Genomic DNA, 23,695 nt, shown 5'->3' with positions numbered 1-23,695 from the left:
ATATAGGGTGTTTTGGTCGAGGTGGTGTGCAAAGTGAGAGAGTTAGGGAGAATGATTTGGTAAACAGAGAAGAGGTAGTAAAAGCTTTGTGGAAGATGAAAGCCGGCAAGGCAGCGGGTCTGGATGGTACTGCAGTGGAATTTATTAAAAAAGGGAGTGACTGTATTGTTGACTGGTTGGTAAGGTTATTTAATGTATGTATGATTCATGGTGAGGTGCCTGAGGATTGGCGGAATGCTTGCATAGTGCCATTGTACAAAGGCAAAGGGGACAAAGGTGAGTGCTCAAATTACAGAGGTATAAGTTTGTTGAGTATTCCTGGTACATCATATGGGAGGGTATTGATTGAGAGGGTGAAGGCATGTACAGAGCATCAGATTGGGGAAGAGCAGTGTGGTTTCAGAAGTGGTAGAGGATGTGTGGATCAGGTGTTTGCTTTGAAGAATGTACGTGAGAATTACTTAGAAAAGCAAATGGATTTGTATGTAGCATTTATGGATCTGGAGAAGGCATATGATAGAGTGGATAGAGATGCTCTGTGGAAGGTATTAAGAATATATGGTGTGGGAGGCAAGTTGTTAGAAGCAGTGAAAAGTTTTTATCGGGGATATAGGTATGTATATTTGTGTGTGTGGACGTGTATGTATATACATGTGTATGTGGGTGGGTTGGGCCATTCTTTAGTCTGTTTCCTTGTGCTACCTCGCTAACGCGGGAGACAGCGACAAAGCAAAATAATAATAATAATAATAATAAATGAAATATATAAATAAGGAAATGAATAAATAGCATTCATGGGATTGCCTTGTAAGGGCTACAACATAACTCATTATTTTACACTACAATGCTTTATAAATAAGTTATGTAGCTGAAGAGAAATCTGATAGATTTTCTTTGAAGTGGTTACACACTGCTAAGCAGATTTTCTTTGAAGTGGTTACACACTGCTAAGCAGATGGGAAAACAGACAAACAGAAGAATTTTTATCTATCTCTTCCAAACAATGAAACACCAACAATAAGGCTCTGACATCATCAGAAGCTTGCCTTACTGTATGATCATCTATCTCACTATGTATCTGAAACAGGTTTTCTTATTTATATATGAATTTTTTTCTAAAGAAGTAATCACAGAACTTTGAAGCAAAGAATCATTCTATACAAACCTTTTGGATCTGAGAACTAATTTGAAGGGCTTTGTTGTGAAGCTCCATGTCAACATTGCACACATGGCTAACTGTTCCAGTGTCTGGAGACTCACTGTGGCTCTTACTGATCACCAACTGAACGCTAAAGAAATAAATCTGTGTTATGCATGTTACTGAAATTTATCTAAAACATACATAATAGTTTTTCATGCCTGATGTCACTTTCAACTTAGATGGGTAGCATTCGAGAAAATAAACAATGGCCTCATTTGCACACATCCACTCTAGATGTTGTGTATGATGCACTAAAACCAAAGCCTGCCATCAACAGCCATGTCTCTAAATCTACACGGTTTATTTTGTCTGCTTTATGTGCCCTGGTTCAAACCACAGACAGAATATCACCTGGACCTACTCACACTTCTCTCTACCTAGTCTAACACACTGCTTATTCTCTCGATAACTCCAACATGATATATTTGCAACACCTTCCACACAGCACCTCTTTCAACCCTATCATATGCTTTCTCCAGATCCAGAGTACAAAGGGAATGAGGGGAACATACTGGACCAGTTGAAAAAGGCAAAGAAGAGGTGAAGAGGATGCAGAGGAACATTGGGTAGAAGCAGTAGGTAGGAACATTTAAAAGTGAACATTACATAGGGATAATAGGTTGGAACATTAGGCAGAAGCAGTTGGTATGAACACTTGGCAAGAGCCTCTGGAAACACTACATGAGAGCTGCCCTACACCAGTAACCTGTTAAGGGTGAGGCACTCACAAGTGTCACTGGAGTTCACCATTCCTGGAGACCCTTCGGCTGTGGCCACCCCCTTGAGAAAGTTCCCAAAGGGAACATGCATCAGAGATATGGACAGACAGACAGATAGAAGAGGAAATGAAATGAGTATTTTGAAGGACTTTTTGTTAATCTATGATTACCTGAGGACATCTTTCTTAAAAGGGTCCTGGTTTTTACTCTAGGAGCTCCTGTAGCTCAAAGGCTGCAGTTATCTATGCAGTAGTTGTAGAAAGAAGTCCAGGCAGTTGATCCCTCTTCTTTCAAGATTCTGGAGGGTCTACAGCTCATAAAGCCTATTATGTACAAGCGAAGGGGCCCCTAAGTGGCATATGAATTAAATAAAGTTTAAGAGTGCCAAATTTTATGAATTGAAATGGGGATTTCGAGTAGAAGCCTCCCAAGTTTAAACTGAATGAAAAATTATTCCAACTTGAGTGAACAAGATCTTTTGTTTCTTTAATGTCTCTTTTAAAAAACAGCAAACTGAGGGAGAGTGAGTGGATAACACATTAAAATGAATATGTGCAGTGAGTCGGTGTATGAAAATGCAGCTTGCCAGAGGGGACTGAAATTCTAATTCTTAATATAACTAAAAGGTAACAACCTGGTAGTTAAACATTAAGTTCTTCTTAGATTGTAATCTTCGATAACTGCTACTACTACTATTTAAGGGGATAATTTAAGACCTCCAGTACTGCCTGAACCAGAAATGAACAGTATGAATTTAGTTACAGGAAGGTACCAAAACCAGTCAATCAAAACAAGATCGGCGAAGAGAAGACTAGATAAAAGTGATAAAAACCAAATATTCAAGGGTGCTGTGGGAGCTTATGAAGGAGTAAAATCACAGGATAACACAACTAGAGCTAGAGTTAAGAAACCTGAAAAGCATTTCAAGGACCATGAAAGAAGCCATGTGAATAGAGAGGAGCAGAAACACAGTTTAGTTGAGGGGCCAGGAGATATCAAATCAAAGGAAAGGATATGAAGCCTATAAAAAGGTAAAATTTCATGTGTCTTCTCTACATCTACTATAGACCATGCAATCAGAGGAAAAAATTGTTGATGATATTGGTCATAGTATTCCAGGAGCATTACAAGGAAACTTTCAAACATAGAAATGACAAAGGTGCACACTGAATCTATGGAAATGATATTGAAAACTGTTCAGGTAGAAAAAAGGACAAAAACACACACAGAAACTGATTAAAGTAAAGTGCAGGAAAGTTTAGGAACAAATTCAGCAGCAGATCAACTGAGAATTAAGAGTGACAGAAAGGTAAATAGACCTGGGCTGACACAAACAGTGGTACACAGGAAATTGCACGAGGAGGTTGAAAAACATAACATGCACTGTTAGAGAAGAAGCACTCAAGGAAGTATACAGGTTAGTTGATGGAAGGTACAGAAGAGCCCTAAGAATACAGGACCAATGCTTGCCAGCCAAAAGAGAGATAACAAAGAAAGTTGGAGACACAGAGATTGACATTACCACACACACAGAGCTAGCTGAAAAGTTAGTGGCACCAAAATAAGAAAGACTCATAGATTAGGAGATTGATGCATGTAAATCACTGATCATCTCTGGAGTGCAGGAAGAGCATCCACCAGATAAGGAAGAAAGGATAATAAAGGAGAAAATGCATTTCAAACGATTACTGGAAGACATGGGACTACTGGAAGTGACTTCTGAATAGGAGTTTAATGGGCACCAGTTATAGTTACATTCGAGTCATCAAGCCAGGAAGTACTTAAAAAAGCTAAGAATCCTAAAGGCATGTGGAATTTAGTTGGATAGTCATCAAGTGCGTTAGATCTTTAAGGCATGGTGGAATTTAGTAAGACACTCATCAAGTGTGTTAGATCCAAGGAAGAAAGATGGAAAGGCAAAAAAGTAAATCCAGAAGACCAAAAACTGGAGATGCAACATTATCCTACTAAACACCTTGCTAATTATGCTAAGGAGGCCTTTTCCTCTATACATTTTTAACCTCAATTTTACTCCCTTTCCCTTTATATAACAAGAAAATTTATGCTTTTGCCCAATCATCAGGACTCTGACCACTTTTTATGCTTCAATACACTCTTTCCAGATCCACTCCACAAGTTTCACTTTCACCATCTTGCTCACCACTCCATCTGTATCTCCAGCTTCTTCATGCTTTGAGTTTCAATACTCTCCTTACTTCCTCCACTGCAATATCTTCCTCTCCCTAATAAGTAAATATTTTCTCTCTCCTTAACTGTATTCACTCTATGAAAATAGACAATTCTCTTTCACTGCAGTTTTTAATAAGCTTTCTCAAGAATTTCCTCCTCTCACAATTTTTGTCTTTTGTTATTAACAGCCTTCCAGAGTCATCACACATACATTCACTCCCTACACATACCTCTTTTTCACTATAATATACCTCTCTCCACAAGAGCTTATACTCTTTTTCATTTCATTTTCATATCATTCATCAATTTTCTTTTAAAATTTTAGAAAGGGAATTTAAAATAAATTCACATACCTTCATATGTATGACATTTAAAAAATGAATGCTACTTCTTTAGGATGGGGTTCAAATTTTCTTCTAATTTTAGCATATTTACATAAGCAATTTACATCCTTCATTTTTACCATTAAATCTTGACATTAAGATGATCTAATCCTTTCATACCACAGTACATTTCAATCCTTACTTATTGAGAGAGAAGTCCTGGAGAAGGGAGGCGAGCCACACCAGTTGCTGTGATAGGCGGTGGCGAGATAGGTGATCAGCTGGATAATTGACCCACACACCACCATACTTAATCAACAAGTCCAAGCTGCTACCAAGGACACCCTGAACCTGGCTAACCACTTTACCTAATTCAACTTGAAAATGAAATAAAACAATTTGTTACGAAGTTAAAACAACAGTAGGAGCAACATATTTCACTTAAAGAAAGAGAATTAGTTTAAAAGTGAAAAGACTTAAGGAAAAAATTATGAGAAGATTTGGACATAATCAAAATGCCCGTCCAAAACACAGTTTTCAGACAGAATGCAGGTTTGTTCTTCATTTTCAATCTTTTGTCCTCTTTTCTTCTATTTCTTATCATTCACAGGGTTTAATTTTCAGCTTCCCTATATCTCCTGTTCCCATTGCTGCCTCTTTCAATCACTAAATCCCCATTTTCCTCACACCCTCTCAGTCCCCAACCTTAATTGTGACTCTTTTTATATATACAATAGCATATCTTAAATGCCAAACAGATATTCCAACCTCTACTCTTTTATTAAAAAGCAGTTATTCTTTTAAATCATCTCATTCTAAAGTCTAACCCTGATGATTGTCTATTGTTTCATCCATACCTATGGTTGTGTTTATTCATTACCTAAATGAAGTTCTGAACAGGAATTAAAAAAAACATACAGCAGTGAGGCTGTGAGGACCTAATTTCTATCAAGCTCATCTATCATGTTATCATATTCCGAAGTTGAGTAAAATGTCAGATGAGAGTGATGTTGGTTATGGGATTTTTATGAGAATACCATTATCAGGTTGAAACTGCTGTTCATCAGGCTTCTTGTCAGTATGTTCACTCTATAGGTCAAACATGAAGGATGGTAAAGTTGGGAACTTAAATGATCAGCCTTGCTAACAAAAGGATTTGTTATCTGGTATCTGCTACACCTAAGCAGTGCTAAATGGGAGAATATGTTGGTCACAGGCATGTTTTCTCTATACATTCAATGAAAAAAATCATGCCATATCAACACTAATATGCTGGGCTTCTGCACAGATATCTATTCCAAAGTGAACCAGGTAGAAGTATGCTGGAGGTGCAAGGTAAGTGACTTTATATATCTTTTCATTGTTTCTTTTTGTACAACATCTATTTCTAAATTTTTTCATATTTGTTTACTGTTTCTCATATCAGGGAGATAGCATAAGGAAAAAAGGAAAGCTTCATAAGCTCATAACTATATATTCACTCATTTGCTGTCATGGAGATATTTCTAGGGAAATGGAACAAAGCATCTTGAACTGGTAAGAAAAAGTATAGTGGAGGCAAATGGAACCATGGCCAAAAGAGGATGTTCTATCGGTAGTACCACAATGAATAATACAGGATTCACTGCATTATGTAATAATGATTTCAGGCAAAGATACAGAAGTTCAAAGTAAGTAAAACAATAGAATCAGAAAGACAGGAAAATTGTAACAAGATTTAAAAATAAATTGCAAATGGGTAGAAGAGAACCTAATGGAACTCAATGAAGAGAAACTTGGGCAAATAAGTCATACAATGATTAGCAATACATACTTAGGTGACTCCCTATACAGGCCAAACAAGAAAAAATATATTGTGAAGAAATATCAAAGACCTGGGAGTTATCGTAAATGAGAAAATTTATCTTAAAGAGCATTTGATAAGCCAAATAATGAGTGGTTTCATAATGAAAACTTTCACAATGATGAAAATGCTTAATGTGTACTGTAAAAAACTGAAAACTATTGCACTGAAATGTTGCTAGTCAAACAAATGAATTAAACAGGGTAGAAAACCCTCAGAGCAAGACTAATGGTCTAATACAGGTGGTGAGTGGTTAAAAGGACTTGAACACTTTGAAGGCATCAAAAATAATGCACTAGATCTGAAAGTATTTCTGGAGGGAACAAACAATATTATGAATTCTGCAATAATACATGAGAATATAACATGAGTGTTCTTTGTTTCATACTTCTGCGCCATTTTCCACATAAAGGAAGTAGCACCAGGAACAGATGAAGAAGATCTCATTTGCTCATTTGCTCTCATCCACACTCTAGCCGTCATATATAATGCATCAAAATAAGAGCCCCCATCCAGAGCCAAGTCCCACAAGCCCTTCCCTGACCACTTCATATGTCCTAGTTCAGCACTTTGATAGCATGTCACACTCTGTATACCAATCTACTCCAATTCTATCCCAGAGCAAATCACATACTTTTGCATGCTCTGGCCCTGGTAACTCAAAGAATTTTTCATCCTGTTCTTACAACTCTTCCTTGGTCTCTCCTTCCCCTTGTTCCTTCCACTCAAAACATATACATCTTCTCAGTCAGTCTCTCTCTACTCATTTTTTTTTTCATACATATTCGCCATTTCCTGCATTAGCAAGGTAGCATTTAGAACAGAGGGCTGAGCCTTAAAGGGAATATCCTCACTTGGCCCCCTTCTCTGTTCCTTCTTTTGGAAAACTGTAAACGAGAGGGGAGGATTTCCAGCCTCCCGCTCCCTCCCCTTTTAGTTGCCTTCTACGACATGCAAGGAATACGTGGGAAGTATCTTTCGACCCTATCTCCAGCAGGGTAGAAGGACAAGTCAATTGGAAGGTAAGTTTGAATGGAGAGAAACTGGAGGAAGTGAAGCGTTTTAGATATCTGGGAGTGGATTTGGCAGCAGATGGAACCATGAAAGTGGAAGTGAATCATAGGGTGGGGGAGGGGGTGAAAGTTCTGGAAGCATTGAAAAATGTGTGGAAGGTGAGAATGTTATCTTGGAAAGCAAAAATGGGTATGTTTGAAGGAATAGTGGTTCCAACAATGTTATATGGTTGTGAGGCATGGGCTATAGATAGAGTTGTGCGGAGGAGGGTGGATGTGCTGGAAATGAGATGTTTGAGGACAATATGTGGTGTGAGGTGGTTTGATTAAGTATTGAAAGGGTAAGAGAGATGTGTGGTAATAAAAAGAGTGTGGTTGAGAGAGCACAAGAAGGTGTTTTGAAATAGTTTGGTCACATGGAGAGAATGAGTGAGGAAAGATTGACAAAGAGGATATATGAGTCAGAGGTGGAGGGAATGAGGAGAAGTGGGAGACCAAATTGGAGGTGGAAAGATGGAGTCAAAAAGATTTTGAGCGATTGGGGCCTGAATATGCAGGAGGGTGAAAGGCGTGCAAGGAATAGAGTGAACTGGAACGATGTGGTGTGCCGGGGTCGACGTGCTGTCAATGGATTGAACCAGGGCATGTGAAGCGTCTGGGGTAAACCATGAAAAGTTTTGTGGAGCCTGGATGTGGAAAGGGAGCTAAGGTTTCGGTGCATTATACATGACAGCTAGAGACTGTGAACGAATGTGGCCTTTGTTGTCTTTTCCTAGCGCTATCTCGCGCACATGTGGAGGGAGGGGGTTGTCATTTCATGTGTGGCAGGGTGGCAATGGGAATGAATAAAGGCAGCAAATATGAATTATGTACATGCATATACATGTATATGTCTGTGTATGTATATATATGTATACATTGAAATGTATAGGTACGTATATGTGCGTGTGTGTATGTGTATGTGAGTGGGTTGGGCCATTCTTTCGTCTATTTCCTTGTGCTTCCTCGCTAGCTTGGGAGACAGACAAAGTAAAATAATAAATAATTCACATTTTCTACAATAGACTGAACTAGGGCATATGGAGTGTCTGGGGTAAACTATGGAAAGGTCTTTGGGCCTGGTTGTGGAAAAGGAGCTGTGATTTTAAGGCATTACAAATAACAGCTAGAGAACAAATAAGAGCTCATGTGGCTTTTCTTTGTCTGTTTCTTGTGCAACCTAGTTAGAGCTAATAACCTTGTTTTTATTCACATTTACTCTCAACTTTCTTTCACACATACTTCCAAACTCAGACACATACTTCTACAATTTCTCACCTGAATCTGCCAACAGTGCTGCATCATCAGCAAACAACTGAGTCACTTGCCAGCCCCCCTCATCCCTACAGACTGCACACTCATCCCTCTTTCCAAGACCCTTACATTTACCTCCCTCACAACCCCATCCATAAGGAAATTAAACAGCCATAGTGACATCATATACTCCTGCTGCAGGTCCAACTTCACTTGTGACCAGTCACCCTCCCCTCGACCTACTTACACACACACACAAACACATACACACACACACACACACCTTATTTTCTTGATAAAAACTCTAATAACTTTCTAATAACTTCCCATTCACACCATATATTCAAAACATCTACCACAGAGCAACTCTATCAACCCTATCATGTGCTTTTTTTAGAATCATAAAAGCCACATACAGATCCCTCTGTTTGTCAAGTATTTCTCAGACATACTTTAAAGTGAACACCTGATCACTATTTCTTGGACCACTCCACAAACCACCTAGTTTGATGATCTATATATGCCACCACTCTTCCATACGTCTTTATAGGTACACTCAAAAAAAATCATTAACTTTTTAATTTGACCACTCACCTGTTTCTCTTGCCTTTATAACATGGCACTATATATGCATTCTGACAATCCTCAGGTACCTCACCATAATTCATATTTACATTGAAAATACTAACTAATCAGTCAACAACACAGGTTACCCCTTTTGTTAAGAAATTTAACTAAAGTACAATCCACACCGGCTGCCTTGACACATTTCATCTTATACAAGGGTGAAGAATGAAAGAATGCAAGCTAATCTAGATTGTGTGGTGGGGGAGAGGACTAAGATAGAGTGGAGTTGGTATAATGCAAAATATATGTTAATACAAGGACATATATAGCCTGTTTTCCCATAGGGTATGTTCTTGTGCACACGGAACGGCATATTAGATATCACTTGAGTTATGATACAAGATCACTCTTGGTATGTTCCAGGATTAAACCTCTCTGCGTATACATATGTTTAGGGATCAGTGTTATCTAAATGATTTTCCATTGGATAAACATATGAAAATCTTCCACAAGTGTATGGATTTCCACATCTTTTAATCATACTTTCCACATATCCTAATTATTTCAATACACTCTATTCAACTATCAAACATACTCAGCTTGCTACCACACTTAATCAAATAAGCTCCACCAACTCCCAACTCCCTTCACAAATGTATACTGTGTATGTCCCTTTCTTGAAACCAGATATTCTTAATCACCTGTCCCTTTTCAGCACATACCTCTACAAATTGCTCACCAAAATGTTGTCAAACAAAAATTCATCTGAATTCATCAAATGAAGTTGGAAAGATGACTCAACATAACACTAGGATAAATTATACTTGGGGATATGGAAGAATTAATTCTTTCCACATATCTGTGTGTTGTAGAAGGTGACTGAGGGGAGGTGAAGCAGGGGGTTGAATACCCTTTCCTCCTGTATTAATATTTTCTGAAAGAAGGAACAGAGGAAAGAGCCATGCATTGGTATTTCCTCTAAAGCTTAGTTGTCTGTTCCTGGTGCTACCTTACTGACACATGGAAATACAAACAGGTATGAAAGGAAAAAAACTAGGAGGGATAGGAAACATAAATGGAACAATATAAAACAAATCTAGATATAAAAATGAGTTTTGTACCTTAAGAACATAGAGTTGAAAGCTATGTAAAGCATGTGGCAGCAGAGAAGGACAGTATTTTTCAAGTAAGCTGTGTGGTAAGCACCACATGTTAGCCCTGTCTTTGTGGAAAAATCTCTAAGCAGATACTCATTGGCATTTAAGTACTATATGTAGTTTTTTTTTTTTTTTTTTTTTTTTATACTTTGTCGCTGTCTCCCGCGTTTGCGAGGTAGCGCAAGGAAACAGACGAAAGAAATGGCCCAACCCCCCCCCCCCATACACATGTACATACACACGTCCACACACGCAAATATACATACCTACACAGCTTTCCATGGTTTACCCCAGACGCTTCACATGCCTTGCTTCAATCCACTGACAGCACGTCAACCCCTGTATACCACATGACTCCAATTCACTCTATTTCTTGCCCTCCTTTCACCCTCCTGCATGTTCAGGCCCCGATCACACAAAATCTTTTTCACTCCATCTTTCCACCTCCAATTTGGTCTCCCTCTTCTCCTCGTTCCCTCCACCTCCGACACATATATCCTCTTGGTCAATCTCTCCTCACTCATTCTCTCCATGTGCCCAAACCATTTCAAAACACCCTCTTCTGCTCTCTCAACCACGCTCTTTTTATTTCCACACCTCTCTCTTACCCTTACGTTACTTACTCGATCAAACCACCTCACACCACACATTGTCCTCAAACATCTCATTTCCAGCACATCCATCCTCCTGCGCACATCTCTATCCATAGCCCCCGCCTCGCAACCATACAACATTGTTGGAACCACTATTCCCTCAAACATACCCATTTTTGCTTTCCGAGATAATGTTCTCGACTTCCACACATTTTTCAAAGCTCCCAAAATTTTCGCCCCCTCCCCCACCCTATGATCCACTTCCGCTTCCATGGTTCCATCCGCTGACAGATCCACTCCCAGATATCTAAAACACTTCACTTCCTCCAGTTTTTCTCCATTCAAACTCACCTCCCAATTGACTTGACTATATGTAGTATGCAATGTTATAATTACCTTAATTACTTTTCAAACAATCCTTGTGGTGAAGGGAGAAAGAATACTATCAATGTATCTCCAGTGCCATGTAAGGTAGCTAAAAGGGTTAGAAGTAAGGTGCTGGAAATTCTTCCCTCTATTATTACTTAATTTCTAAAACAAGTAGTTTTTTCTTCAAAGGTTCAGCTCTCTTTTCTAATTCTAATTCCACATGGCAGAAAATGGAAAAGGAAAGAAAAAAGGAAATATAACATGATACATTATGAAAGAAAAAATGAAATACAACTTAACACATTGTATATAGTCAACCAATACGTATACAAGTTGAACAAGTGATATCCAGACAATTTTTCTGTCTGCTGCACTTGGAAAACCAGACACATAGGGTTTAGATAATCAGAACTTCAGTGCACTGTGTTATGAATGTTGCATCTGTATATGGTGCCCTGGTGAGTGTACGCCTTTAAGCTCTACCTACACAGTAGAAAGATTATCTTCCATGCTGTGATGAAGAATCTCCATTGTCTGGGTCCTACTAGTATGAACATTAACATGTTGCAATGAAAGCTTGACTTTCTTGCTTTATTCAGAGTTTTCTACTTTGTACTACAAAACATATAAAAAATAAAAAATTCTGATATATGACAAAATGTTCAAATCCAAGAGGGATCAACTCAATTTGTATCATAATGAAACATATTCATAAATATTTTGTGGAAGGAGGTTAATAACGTGTAAAACACAAGTAAACAAATAGGAGCACTGGTGGAGGGGCAAAAGTGAATGGTAACAGGTAGAGGTAAAATGAGATGTAATGAGTATTTTGAAGGACTATTCAATGTGTTTGATGACAGAATGGCAGATGTTGGAAGCTTGGGTCAGGGTGGTATGCGGAAAGAGAGAGAGCCATGAAGAGAGGTTTGTTAAAGTGAGAAGAGGTGATATAAGCCTTATGTAATATGAAATGTGGCAAGGCGGTCAGAAAGGACGGTATTACCTCCTTCTGCCATCACACTGAACTATGTTAACTCCCTCTACCTATATGTGGCTCATGCATTTGGCAACAAACTCACATTATTAAAAGAAATGTTTCATATCAAGTTTTGGGTGTAATTTTTGAGTCTGCATCAGTGCATTAGTGAAACAGGAGTAAGAATACTAAGAGTAAAGCAGGGCTAAAAAATGGTTTCACTTTGCAAAAGTTTGCTTGGGGCAGTGTCCCCCCAACTGCTGCGTCTATATAAACATAACCCAATACTTTTCTAGGTCGCTCCATCTTCTGCTTCTAAGAGGTAAGGGGAGCAATAAGGCAACATATACCTGACCCATCCAATATATATGAAAAAGGAGTTAAAGCTAACAGGTAATAATCAATCACATCTTACATGCTCTACTTATAGATGACTATGAAGACCCAAACAATAACATATGAAATAACCATGAGTGAAAAATTGTTTCATTTTTCATGGTAATGAAAAATTATGTATCATCAATTAATCTAAAGAGAACCAGATATAAATATCACAGTAAAAGAACTAACCTTCTGTATGTTCACATTGTGTGGCTAACTGGCTCTGACCAGCCTTAGATAGAAACTCATTCACAGGTGCCACACTGGCCTGCAAACTACTCATGCTACTGACTTTTGCACGCCACTCTCCTGCTTGTCCACTTTCAAAAACTCTTGCTGCAGTCTGATAATTTGAAAGCAAAATGTAATTACCTCATCAGTTATATGACAACAGGCACTGTGTGACTAATCAGAATAAACCTATCAAAAATTACAAACATCATAAAGATTCTTTAGCATAAAAATGTAAATGTGGTATGCAAAAGAATAAATTTTTGTTGAAACCTTTTATGAATCCAAAAAATATGCTGAATCCAGAAAAGCAAAAAGAATGAATAAAGTAGCCTCACTGTCTCAGCTGTATAAAGGGGATGGTGGAACAAATAAAAGAGTACGCTGTAGATATTATAAGTTTGTAAACTTAAATGAGAGAAAAGTTGGAAAAACCTACATGACAATAGTTACCATGATATACAAAAGAAGGGAAGTAGTTTAAATATAACAGCTTTCTTTTTCATCACCTTAGACTGCATCAAAGATAAGAAAGTGGAATACTGAAATAAAAAAAAATCTGAAAAAGTAATTCCATGAAACCTCTAAAGCAGAAACAATGCTTCTTGTGCAAAAAAAGGTGAACTGGACCACAACAGGAAGACTTATGGACAACAAGGATTCTTTTAAGACAGTCTACACAAGCTTTGCAACTTTATGTATTATGAATGCTTCATTTTGTCATAAGATTTCACAAGATATGCTGGAATAAACAAAGATGGGATTGAAAATATTGAACAGAACTTTGGAAGAGGACACAGAAAACTGAAGGACAATAAGTAACAAGTTTTGCTTTCATGAATCACCTTGCAATTATGAACAAGAATTCACATACATGAATGCAGTTTGCACAGAACTAAGAAATGGGTTGCTATGCTGAAAGATCAATGACTGCATTTCATACTGCTGACAATCATTATCCATTGACATTTAAATAAAACATCACTCACGAAGACTCTAATCACAGCAGTGAACTAGAACAGACAGGGTAAAAAACGAAAACACTAGCATATGTAGTGTGAAGAAATCACTGTAGAGGAAAAGCTGATGTTTATGACAGTTTTGCAAGGATGAAATATCAGAGGTGTAGTAAAAGCTATGGTAAATGGCAAGAAATGAAGTCTACATGATGAAGCTGCATAATAAACTATTTGATCTTACTTTTTCTTCAGAGGTAAAAGTTTCAAAGGAAGTGCATCAGTGAAATAACAGGCTGCATAAACTTGATCCAACCAATATAAATGGTAATGGAGGTGAAGATATTAGACAGATAATTAGAACAAAAAATATGACATTCAAAATTCTGCATCATCTTACCAAATATAAGTTATGCCACTGCTTTACTTCCAAGAGACGAGTATTAGCAAGATCTTTGGCATGATCAACTGACTTCTTCACCAAAGAGTATTCTTCATAACGAGGTCGCAGACTATATAAACCATGCTGTGGGTTTGCTTCTGCTTCCTGTCGGTACATTATGAAACTAACGATAGAGGTGCATTAAAGTGAGGCTAGGAGCATCTTTCTTTATAAAATATAAAATAAATGACCTATACAATCGATAATGGTATGATACAAACTAGTACTTAGAAAATGGAATTTTCTTCCAATATGTATTCCTTATTCTTGCAGTCTAAAAGTTACACAAATATCACCTGTGCTCTGCATATCTTGCATTCCCTATACACATCACCTTCACATTTACAAAGGCACAAGCCACATACATTTTTTGTAAAAATATATACACTCATTTGCAAAGTCTAAACCAGATACATATCATCTCAATGTTCTAAATTAATCTATCATTATAATCTTATGATAAAACTATGTGCATATGCATATCATAATCATAAAACCACAAGGTCCCTTTCACAAAACTCCTGGACTCTAGGAGCTCCTACATCTTTAAGGAAGAACTAAATTCAGTGGCAGAAAAGAGTTAGACTCTTTTGAAAAGGGAAGTTCTTCAACAAGACTGTCCTCTGTTTCATAAACTGATCATGAGACAGTCTCAGGCAAAGTGATAACATCTGCAACTATAAGATATACAATTGAGGTCGTAGGATCTTCTGGAAAAGGGGTTTTGAGATAACTATACGCCATTAAAAATGAATGCATAATTATACTTCACCAACAAAAGGAATGATGGACATGTATGAAAGAAAATATACTATCTTCTTATTTTCTTTCTCTCATTGTTGTCCATCATTTCCTGTATGAGCGAGGTACCATCAGGAACAGATGAAGAAAAGTTACATTTGCACACAACCAATCTCTAGCAGTCCTTTGCAATCCACTAAAACCATAACCTCCTATCCATAACCAGGCCTCACTCACCTTTCCATGGTTTACCTGAGGTGCGTCACATGCCCTGGTTCAGTCCACTGACAGCAAGTTGCTCCCACTATACCACATCGTTCCAATTCAGTCAATCTCATGCACACCTTTCACTTTGCTGCATGTTTAGACCCTGACCACTCAAAATATTTCCCTCCCCATTTTTTCCCTCCACATCCAACTCATATATCATCTTTCTTAACCTTTCCTTGCAAATTCTCTCCACATGTCTGAACCACTGAAATACACCTTCTTTACCTCACTCAATCACACTCTTCTTTTTTCCACACCACTTTCTTATCCTTCTACTACTTACTCGATCAACCCTCCTCACACCATATTTTGCCCTAATTCATTTAATTTCTAACGCATCCAACCCTCTTTTCTACATTCTCATCTAAACCCCATGCCTCGCATCCATAAAACATTGCTCGGACCACTATACCTTCAAATATACTGATTTCTGCCTTCCTGTGTAACTCTCTCACACATTTCTCCATGCTCCAAGAACCTTCAGCCACTCATCCATCCTATGACTCCTGCATCCATGGTTCTATTAGCTGCCATGCCTACTCCCAGGTATCTAAAATACTTCAATTCTTCCAAAACTTCTCTATATAAACTCAAAACCTAACTAACCTGTCCCTCTGCCCTGTTAAACCTGATAACCTTGATTATATTCACATTTACTCTCAAATTCCTCCTTTCACACACCCTCCCAAACTCAAGTCATCAATTTCTGCAAATATCTCATTTGAACGTCTTACCAGTGTGATATCATTAGCAAACAAATGACTCTCTTTCCAGGTCTTAGACATACTACTTAATGTATGCTCTCCATGATCCTTGCATTTATCTTCCTCATCATCCCTTCAATAAACACCCATCACAGACCAACCTTCACTTGGAACCAATCACTCTCCTCTCTTCCTACTCATACACATGCCTTACACTATTGAGAAAAACTTCTCACTGCTTCTAATAGTTCTTTACTCACCATATATTCACAAGACCTTTTAAAAGGAATCTCTATTAACCCTATCATATGCTTTTTCTAGATCCATAAATACCACATATAAATTATTCTTTTTCTCTAAGTATTTCTCACATACATTCCTGCAAGCACACTCCTGATTCTCACATCCTGTACATTCCTGAAACTACATTTTTCCTCTCTATCCTGATGCACTAAACATGCCTTCACCCTCTCAATCAGCATTCTCCCATATAACTTAACTCGTATACTCAACAAACATATCTATGTAGTCTGAACACCCCTTCTGTCCTCCTGCCTTTATTTTTTATTTCTTTTTTTTTTTTGCCGCTGTCTCCCGCGTTTGCGAGGTAGCGCAAGGAAACAGACGAAAGAAATGGCCCAACCCACCCCCATACACGTGTATATACATACGTCCACACACGCAAATATACATACCTACACAGCTTTCCATGGTTTACCCCAGACGCTTCACATGCCCCGATTCAATCCACTGACAGCACGTCAACCCCGGTATACCACATCGCTCCAATTCACTCTATTCCTTGCCCTCCTTTCACCCTCCTGCATGTTCAGGCCCCGATCACACAAAATCTTTTTCACTCCATCTTTCCACCTCCAATTTGGTCTCCCTCTTCTCCTCGTTCCCTCCACCTCCGACACATATATCCTCTTGGTCAATCTTTCCTCACTCATTCTCTCCATGTGCCCAAACCATTTCAAAACACCCTCTTCTGCTCTCTCTCAACCACGCTCTTTTTATTTCCACACATCTCTCTTACCCTTACGTTACTTACTCGATCAAACCACCTCACACCACACATTGTCCTCAAACATCTCATTTCCAGCACATCCATCCTCCTGCGCACAACTCTATCCATAGCCCACGCCTCGCAACCATACAACATTGTTGGAACCACTATTCCTTCAAACATACCCATTTTTGCTTTCCGAGATAATGTTCTCGACTTCCACACATTCTTCAAGGCTCCCAGAATTTTCGCCCCCTCCCCCACCCTATGATCCACTTCCGCTTCCATGGTTCCATCCGCTGCCAGATCCACTCCCAGATATCTAAAACACTTCACTTCCTCCAGTTTTTCTCCATTCAAACTCACCTCCCAATTGACTTGACCCTCAACCCTACTGTACCTAATAACCTTGCTCTTATTCACATTTACTCTTAACTTTCTTCTTTCACACACTTTACCAAACTCAGTCACCAGCTTCTGCAGTTTCTCACATGAATCAGCCACCAGCGCTGTATCATCAGCGAACAACAACTGACTCACTTCCCAAGCTCTCTCATCCCCAACAGCCTTTATACAAAGGCTATATACATACATTCCTCCAATTCTCAGGTACCTTATCATGATACATACATGCAGTGAAAATCTTAGCAAACCAATCAACAATGTGGTCACTCTTTCTCTCAAAAAATTCAATTGCAATACCATCCACTCCAGCCGCCTTTGCATATTTCATCTTGTGCAAGGCTTTCATTACTTCTCTCTTCACCAAAAATTGTTCTATAACTTTCGCTTTGCACACTTCCCTGATCCAAACACCTTACATCTGCATTCCTATCATCAAAGACATACAAAAATCCTTCTAAACACTAGCTCCATCTCCTCACTTCATCATTACATGCTACCACTATCCCATTAGCCCTTTTCTGTGATGTTTCCCATTTGTTCTCTTGTTTTTCTCACACTATCAAACTCCCTCCAAAACATCTTTTGTTGCTTTCCAATCATTCTCGCTCCTTCCTTTTAAGTATCACCCACACATCTCTCTTTTTTTTTCACAGCAACTTCACCTCTTCATCCCACCACTCACTTCTCTTTCTAATAAGTCCACCTCCCACATTACACATGCCATGTGCATCTTTCACACATGCCAGCTCTGCTTCCCTGAATATCTCCCATTTCTCATCCACTCCCCAACATTTGTTTACTCTCATCTTTTGCCACTCTACACCCAACCTTTTCTCACATTTCGTCACACAAGTCCCTGTTCCAAACTCACTTACTCACCAATTTCTTCTCACCCACTATGTTACCTTTTTTCCAAAAACCTCTATGAATCTTCACCCTTGCCTCTGCAAGGTAAAGATCAAATGTCTCACCAGCTGCCCTCCCAGCACATTCACTTCCAATAGCCTTTCTTTTACATGCTTCCAAATTAATGTGGAATCCAATAATGCCTGCTGACCATCTCCCTACTCATATATGTATACTTGCATATGTCCTTCTTTGTAAACCAGGTACTCCAATCACCAGTCCCTTTCCAGCACACAACTCTGTAAGCTGTTCACCATTTCCAGTCACACTACTGAATACCCCATGTTCCCAATCATACCTTCAACTGCCACATTATGCACCTCTGCAGTCAAAACAACCATCACTAATACCTAGCCTCTTGCATCAAAACTATAGACACACACTAACTGCTCCCAAAACACCTGCCTCTCATGATCTTTCTTCTCATGGCCAAGTGAATAAGCACTAATAATCACCTATCTCTCACCATCCACTTTCATTTTTACCTACATCAGTCAAGAGTTCATTGCCTTACACTATCACCCACTCCCACAACTCCTGCTTCAGTAACAGTGCTACCCCTTCCTTAGCTCTTGTCCTCTCACCAACCTGACTTTATTCCTTAGACATTTCCACACCATTCCTCTCCTTTACCTATGACCTTTGTTTCACTATGAGCCAAGACATCCAGGTTTCTTTCCTCAAACATACTACCTATCTCTCCTCTCTTCTCATCTTGGTTACATTCACTCACATTCAGACACCTCAGCATGAGCCTTTGACGAGGATGAGCACTATCCACTTGACTCCTTCTTCTGTTGCATCTTTTAGAGATCAAAATACAAGAAGGGGATGCTTTGTTGCGGGTTAATACAAACAACTAATATCAACATGGGAAACATGAAAAAAAAAAGTAAGGTGAGACTGAGCAGGAAGGAAAGATTATTTAGCATAAATATGTGTCTGAATAGGGAGAACATGGAGGAAGTAGAGTGATTTAGATACTTGGGAGTGTAAAAGGAAGCAAATGGAACTATGGGAATCATCTTGCATGGGCTGTGTGAGTGGTGAAAAGTTCTGAGTTCAATGAGGATCATATCAACAGTGTTGTATGTATGGGTGCAAGACATGGGCCCTAAATGTAAAAGAAAAGCAGAGAAAGGGTGTATTGGAAATTAAATGCTCGAGGACAATCTGTGGTATGAAGAGGGCTGATCATGCAACATTTTAAGAGAGAGGTGTGACAGTAAGAAAATTATGACTGAGAGAGCTGAGAGGATGTGCTCAATGGTCTGGACATATGGCATAAATGAGCAAAGAGATTTTTTATTAAAAGGATAATGTGACATAAGCAGAGGAAGCAAAGGGAAAGGGGAGACGGAGGAAATGGAAGGATGGAGTGAAAGAAATTTTAAGTGCTTAGGAACTGAACATAAATGGGGAGGTGATAACAAGTAGTGGTGATGTGAGAAGGAGATGGAATGAGTATTTTGAAGGTTTGTTGAATGTGTCTGATGACAGAGTGGCAGATATAGGGTGTTTTGGTCGAGGTGGTGTGCAAAGTGAGAGGGTTAGGGAAAATGATTTGGTAAACAGAGAAGAGGTAGTAAAAGCTTTGCGGAAGATGAAAGCCGGCAAGGCAGCAGGTTTGGATGGTATTGCAGTGGAATTTATTAAAAAAGGGGGTGACTGTATTGTTGACTGGTTGGTAAGGTTATTTAATGTATGTATGACTCATGGTGAGGTGCCTGAGGATTGGCGGAATGCGTGCATAGTGCCATTGTACAAAGGCAAAGGGGATAAGAGTGAGTGCTCAAATTATAGAGGTATAAGTTTGTTGAGTATTCCTGGTAAATTATATGGGAGGGTATTGATTGAGAGGGTGAAGGCATGTACAGAGCATCAGATTGGGGAAGAGCAGTGCGGTTTCAGAAGTGGTAGAGGATGTGAGGATCAGGTGTTTGCTTTGAAGAATGTATGTGAGAAATACTTAGAAAAGCAAATGGATTTGTATGTAGCATTTATGGATCTGGAGAAGGCATATGATAGAGTTGATAGAGATGCTCTGTGGAAGGTATTAAGAATATATGGTGTGGGAGGCAAGTTGTTAGAAGCAGTGAAAAGTTTTTATCGAGGATGTAAGGCATGTGTACGTGTAGGAAGAGAGGAAAGTGATTGGTTCTCAGTGAATGTAGGTTTGCGGCAGGGGTGTGTGATGTCTCCATGGTTGTTTAATTTGTTTATGGATGGGGTTGTTAGGGAGGTAAATGCAAGAGTCCTGGAAAGAGGGGCAAGTATGAAGTCTGTTGGGGATGAGAGAGCTTGGGAAGTGAGTCAGTTGTTGTTCGCTGATGATACAGCGCTGGTGGCTGATTCATGTGAGAAACTGCAGAAGCTGGTGACTGAGTTTGGTAAAGTGTGTGGAAGAAGAAAGTTAAGAGTAAATGTGAATAAGAGCAAGGTTATTAGGTACAGTAGGGTTGAGGGTCAAGTCAATTGGGAGGTGAGTTTGAATGGAGAAAAACTGGAGGAAGTGGTGTTTAAGATATCTGGGAGTGGATCTGTCAGCGGATGGAACCATGGAAGCGGAAGTGGATCATAGGGTGGGGGAGGGGGCGAAAATTTTGGGAGCCTTGAAAAATGTGTGGAAGTCGAGAACATTATCTCGGAAAGCAAAAATGGGTATGTTTGAAGGAATAGTGGTTCCAACAATGTTGTATGGTTGCGAGGCGTGGGCTATGGATAGAGTTGTGCGCAGGAGGATGGATGTGCTGGAAATGAGATGTTTGAGGACAATGTGTGGTGTGAGGTGGTTTGATCGAGTAAGTAACGTAAGGGTAAGAGAGATGTGTGGAAATAAAAAGAGCGTGGTTGAGAGAGCAGAAGAGGGTGTTTTGAAATGGTTTGGGCACATGGAGAGAATGAGTGAGGAAAGATTGACCAAGAGGATATATGTGTCGGAGGTGGAGGGAACGAGGAGAAGAGGGAGACCAAATTGGAGGTGGAAAGATGGAGTGAAAAAGATTTTGTGTGATTGGGGCCTGAACATGCAGGAGGGTGAAAGGAGGGCAAGGAATAGAGTGAATTGGAGCGATGTGGTATACAGGGGTTGACGTGCTGTCAGTGGATTGAATCAAGGCATGTGAAGCGTCTGGGGTAAACCATGGAAAGCTGTGTAGGTATGTATATTTGCGTGTGTGGACGTGTGTATGTACATGTGTATGGGGGGGGGGGTTGGGCCATTTCTTTCGTCTGTTTCCTTGCGCTACCTCGCAAACGCGGGAGACAGCGACAAAGTATAAAAAAAAAAAAAAAAGAAAAAAAAAAAGGAACTGAACATGTAGGAGGATGTGAGATGTAAATGGGATGGAGAAATCTGGAGCAATGTGGGATATAGGAGGTAACATGCTGTCAACAGTTTGAACTAGGGCACATGAAGCATTTAGGGGAAACCACAGAAAGGTCTGTGGGGCTTGGATGTGGATGGTGGGCTCTGGTTTTGGTATATTATACATGACAATTTTAGACTGGATGTGAGCAAATGAGGCCACTCTACATCTTTTCATGGTCTTACCTTGCTTTGTAGAAAACATCAAAAAGTCTGAAAAAATAACAGTAAAGGAAAAGATTCAAAATACATCATTGTCTTAACTTTCAACAATCACTAAATCCACTTTTACTTCTAACTCATACAGCACCTCACAAGCTCTCTTGTGATGTCTAAGGCATACAAAAGTGTTATGTATGTTACCTTAAGCGTTGCCATTAAATGATGACCATCCTGCAAATTGGCCTCTGCTTCAGCAAGCTGCTCATGAGATTTAAGCCATTCACCAAGACTCAGTTCCACCTCTGGGATGGCTTCTAGAACCTCCAACCTGAGAAAAAAATGGGGCTAAATCATACCAAAAATGTTTTATGAACTAAGATTACAGGGAGGAGAAAAACTAAAGTAAATGAATGTGATCTGGACTGCATTATCTAATTCAGTTAAGCATTAGTGATCATTATTGATGCTAGAAATTTTAATTTTCTCAAAAAAGAAAAAGAAAGAAATAATGGTAAAAAGAATCTGAACACTGTAGTACCTGAAACTGAAAATATAAAGAGGTTAAATGGATCGGGACATAGGTGGAAAACCAATGAAAATTACTTATAGAGTTGTGTATAAAGTACAGAATATGCAAGAAGCCTAGATGAAGGAGCATTTCTGTAATTCTCATATACAAGGGTGAAGCCCAAGTACATACAGGTCAGGATATGTAACAACCAAGAGCAGTAGAGATGGTTAACTTCAATACACATAGTTGGAGTTAGCAGGATGGACAGAATAGAGAATGACATTGTTAGTAGGATTCATGGTGTGAAAAAATCATTAAAAAGTTAAATGAATGAAAGACTTTTATGATGGCATAATCCTGTAGAATGTATAACATAATAGCTTGGTTAAAAAGGTATATTGTAGAGCTATTGAAGGTACAAGAGGGGAAGGCAAGCCATAAGAGATAAAGATGGATGAAGTAAAAATCTGTCAGGGCTTGAGATAAATTAGATGAGATTACAAGAATGACATGGAGTATAAGTTTTAAGAAGCTGCTTATAGAGGTGAACTGAATGAAAATATTGACATTACATAATGAATCAACTCTGCATTTAAAGTGAAACCATAAATGGCATTCATATAACAATGGAAGTTGGTTTTTCAGTTTCACAAACTGGACATGGGTTTAGAAAGTTTATATGGGATTTGAAAGGCCACATGTACCTAATCCACTCCATGGAACTGGAAGAAAAAAGAAGGGAGATACAATTACAACTCTCATGTTTCCACTTTAGGATGACAGTACTAAGTGAACAATTTTTGACATCAAAAAGGAGTAACAAGAGGTAACACCATGAAACTAGGCAAGGAATGCTGCTGAGATGGTGTCAAAATACTTTAGTAAAAAGAAAAAAGTGCCAGATGACTGCAAACAGTATAAATACATTTGAATACATGTGCATCTATGAGAATAAACAAAATTGTAAGGATGGGGTTCCAATGACAGTCCTTCACGTCCCTGTATTGTGCAAGCAAATGATTACTTACACAAACTATAGGTTTTATGTGTAAAAGAACCTGTTACTGAGAACCACACTTGAAGAACTGTTTAGGAGGCAAATCACCGGCTTGATACATAACTGTATATAGAGACATGGATATGGAAATGATGAAACAACTATTCAAGCTTATTACAGCTTATATTAGACCTAAGTTTGGTACAGTGTGTGAAAGAAGAAAGTTAAGAGTAAATGTGAATAAGAGCAAGGTTATTAGGTACAGTAGGGTTGAGGGTCAAGTCAATTGGGAGGTGAGTTTGAATGGAGAAAAACTGGAGGAAGTGAAGTGTTTTAGATATCTGGGAGTGGATCTGGCAGCAGATG

The 23,695-nt window shown here is 38.9% G+C and overlaps 1 protein-coding gene across 2 annotated transcripts in view; it reads right to left on the bottom strand.

Annotated features, from left to right (window-relative positions):
- nonC (serine/threonine-protein kinase Smg1) overlaps positions 1-23,695 on the bottom strand; it is a 455,954-nt gene that overhangs the window by 68,306 nt on the left and 363,953 nt on the right. For both annotated transcript variants that reach the window (XM_071692708.1, XM_071692701.1), the window contains exons 46-50: positions 22,023-22,149; positions 14,216-14,362; positions 12,818-12,971; positions 4,636-4,810; positions 1,166-1,289 (exon numbers count right to left, since the gene is read on the bottom strand). In XM_071692708.1, the coding sequence (XP_071548809.1) occupies positions 1,166-1,289; positions 4,636-4,810; positions 12,818-12,971; positions 14,216-14,362; positions 22,023-22,149 (727 nt within the window). The remainder of the gene's footprint in view (positions 1-1,165; positions 1,290-4,635; positions 4,811-12,817; positions 12,972-14,215; positions 14,363-22,022; positions 22,150-23,695) is intronic.

Source organism: Panulirus ornatus, chromosome 4 (assembly GCF_036320965.1).
Source record: "Panulirus ornatus isolate Po-2019 chromosome 4, ASM3632096v1, whole genome shotgun sequence".
Lineage (NCBI taxonomy): Eukaryota > Metazoa > Arthropoda > Malacostraca > Decapoda > Palinuridae > Panulirus > Panulirus ornatus.
The sequence above is the reverse complement of the archived record's forward strand: the minus strand, read 5'-3'. Positions and strand labels throughout refer to the sequence as shown.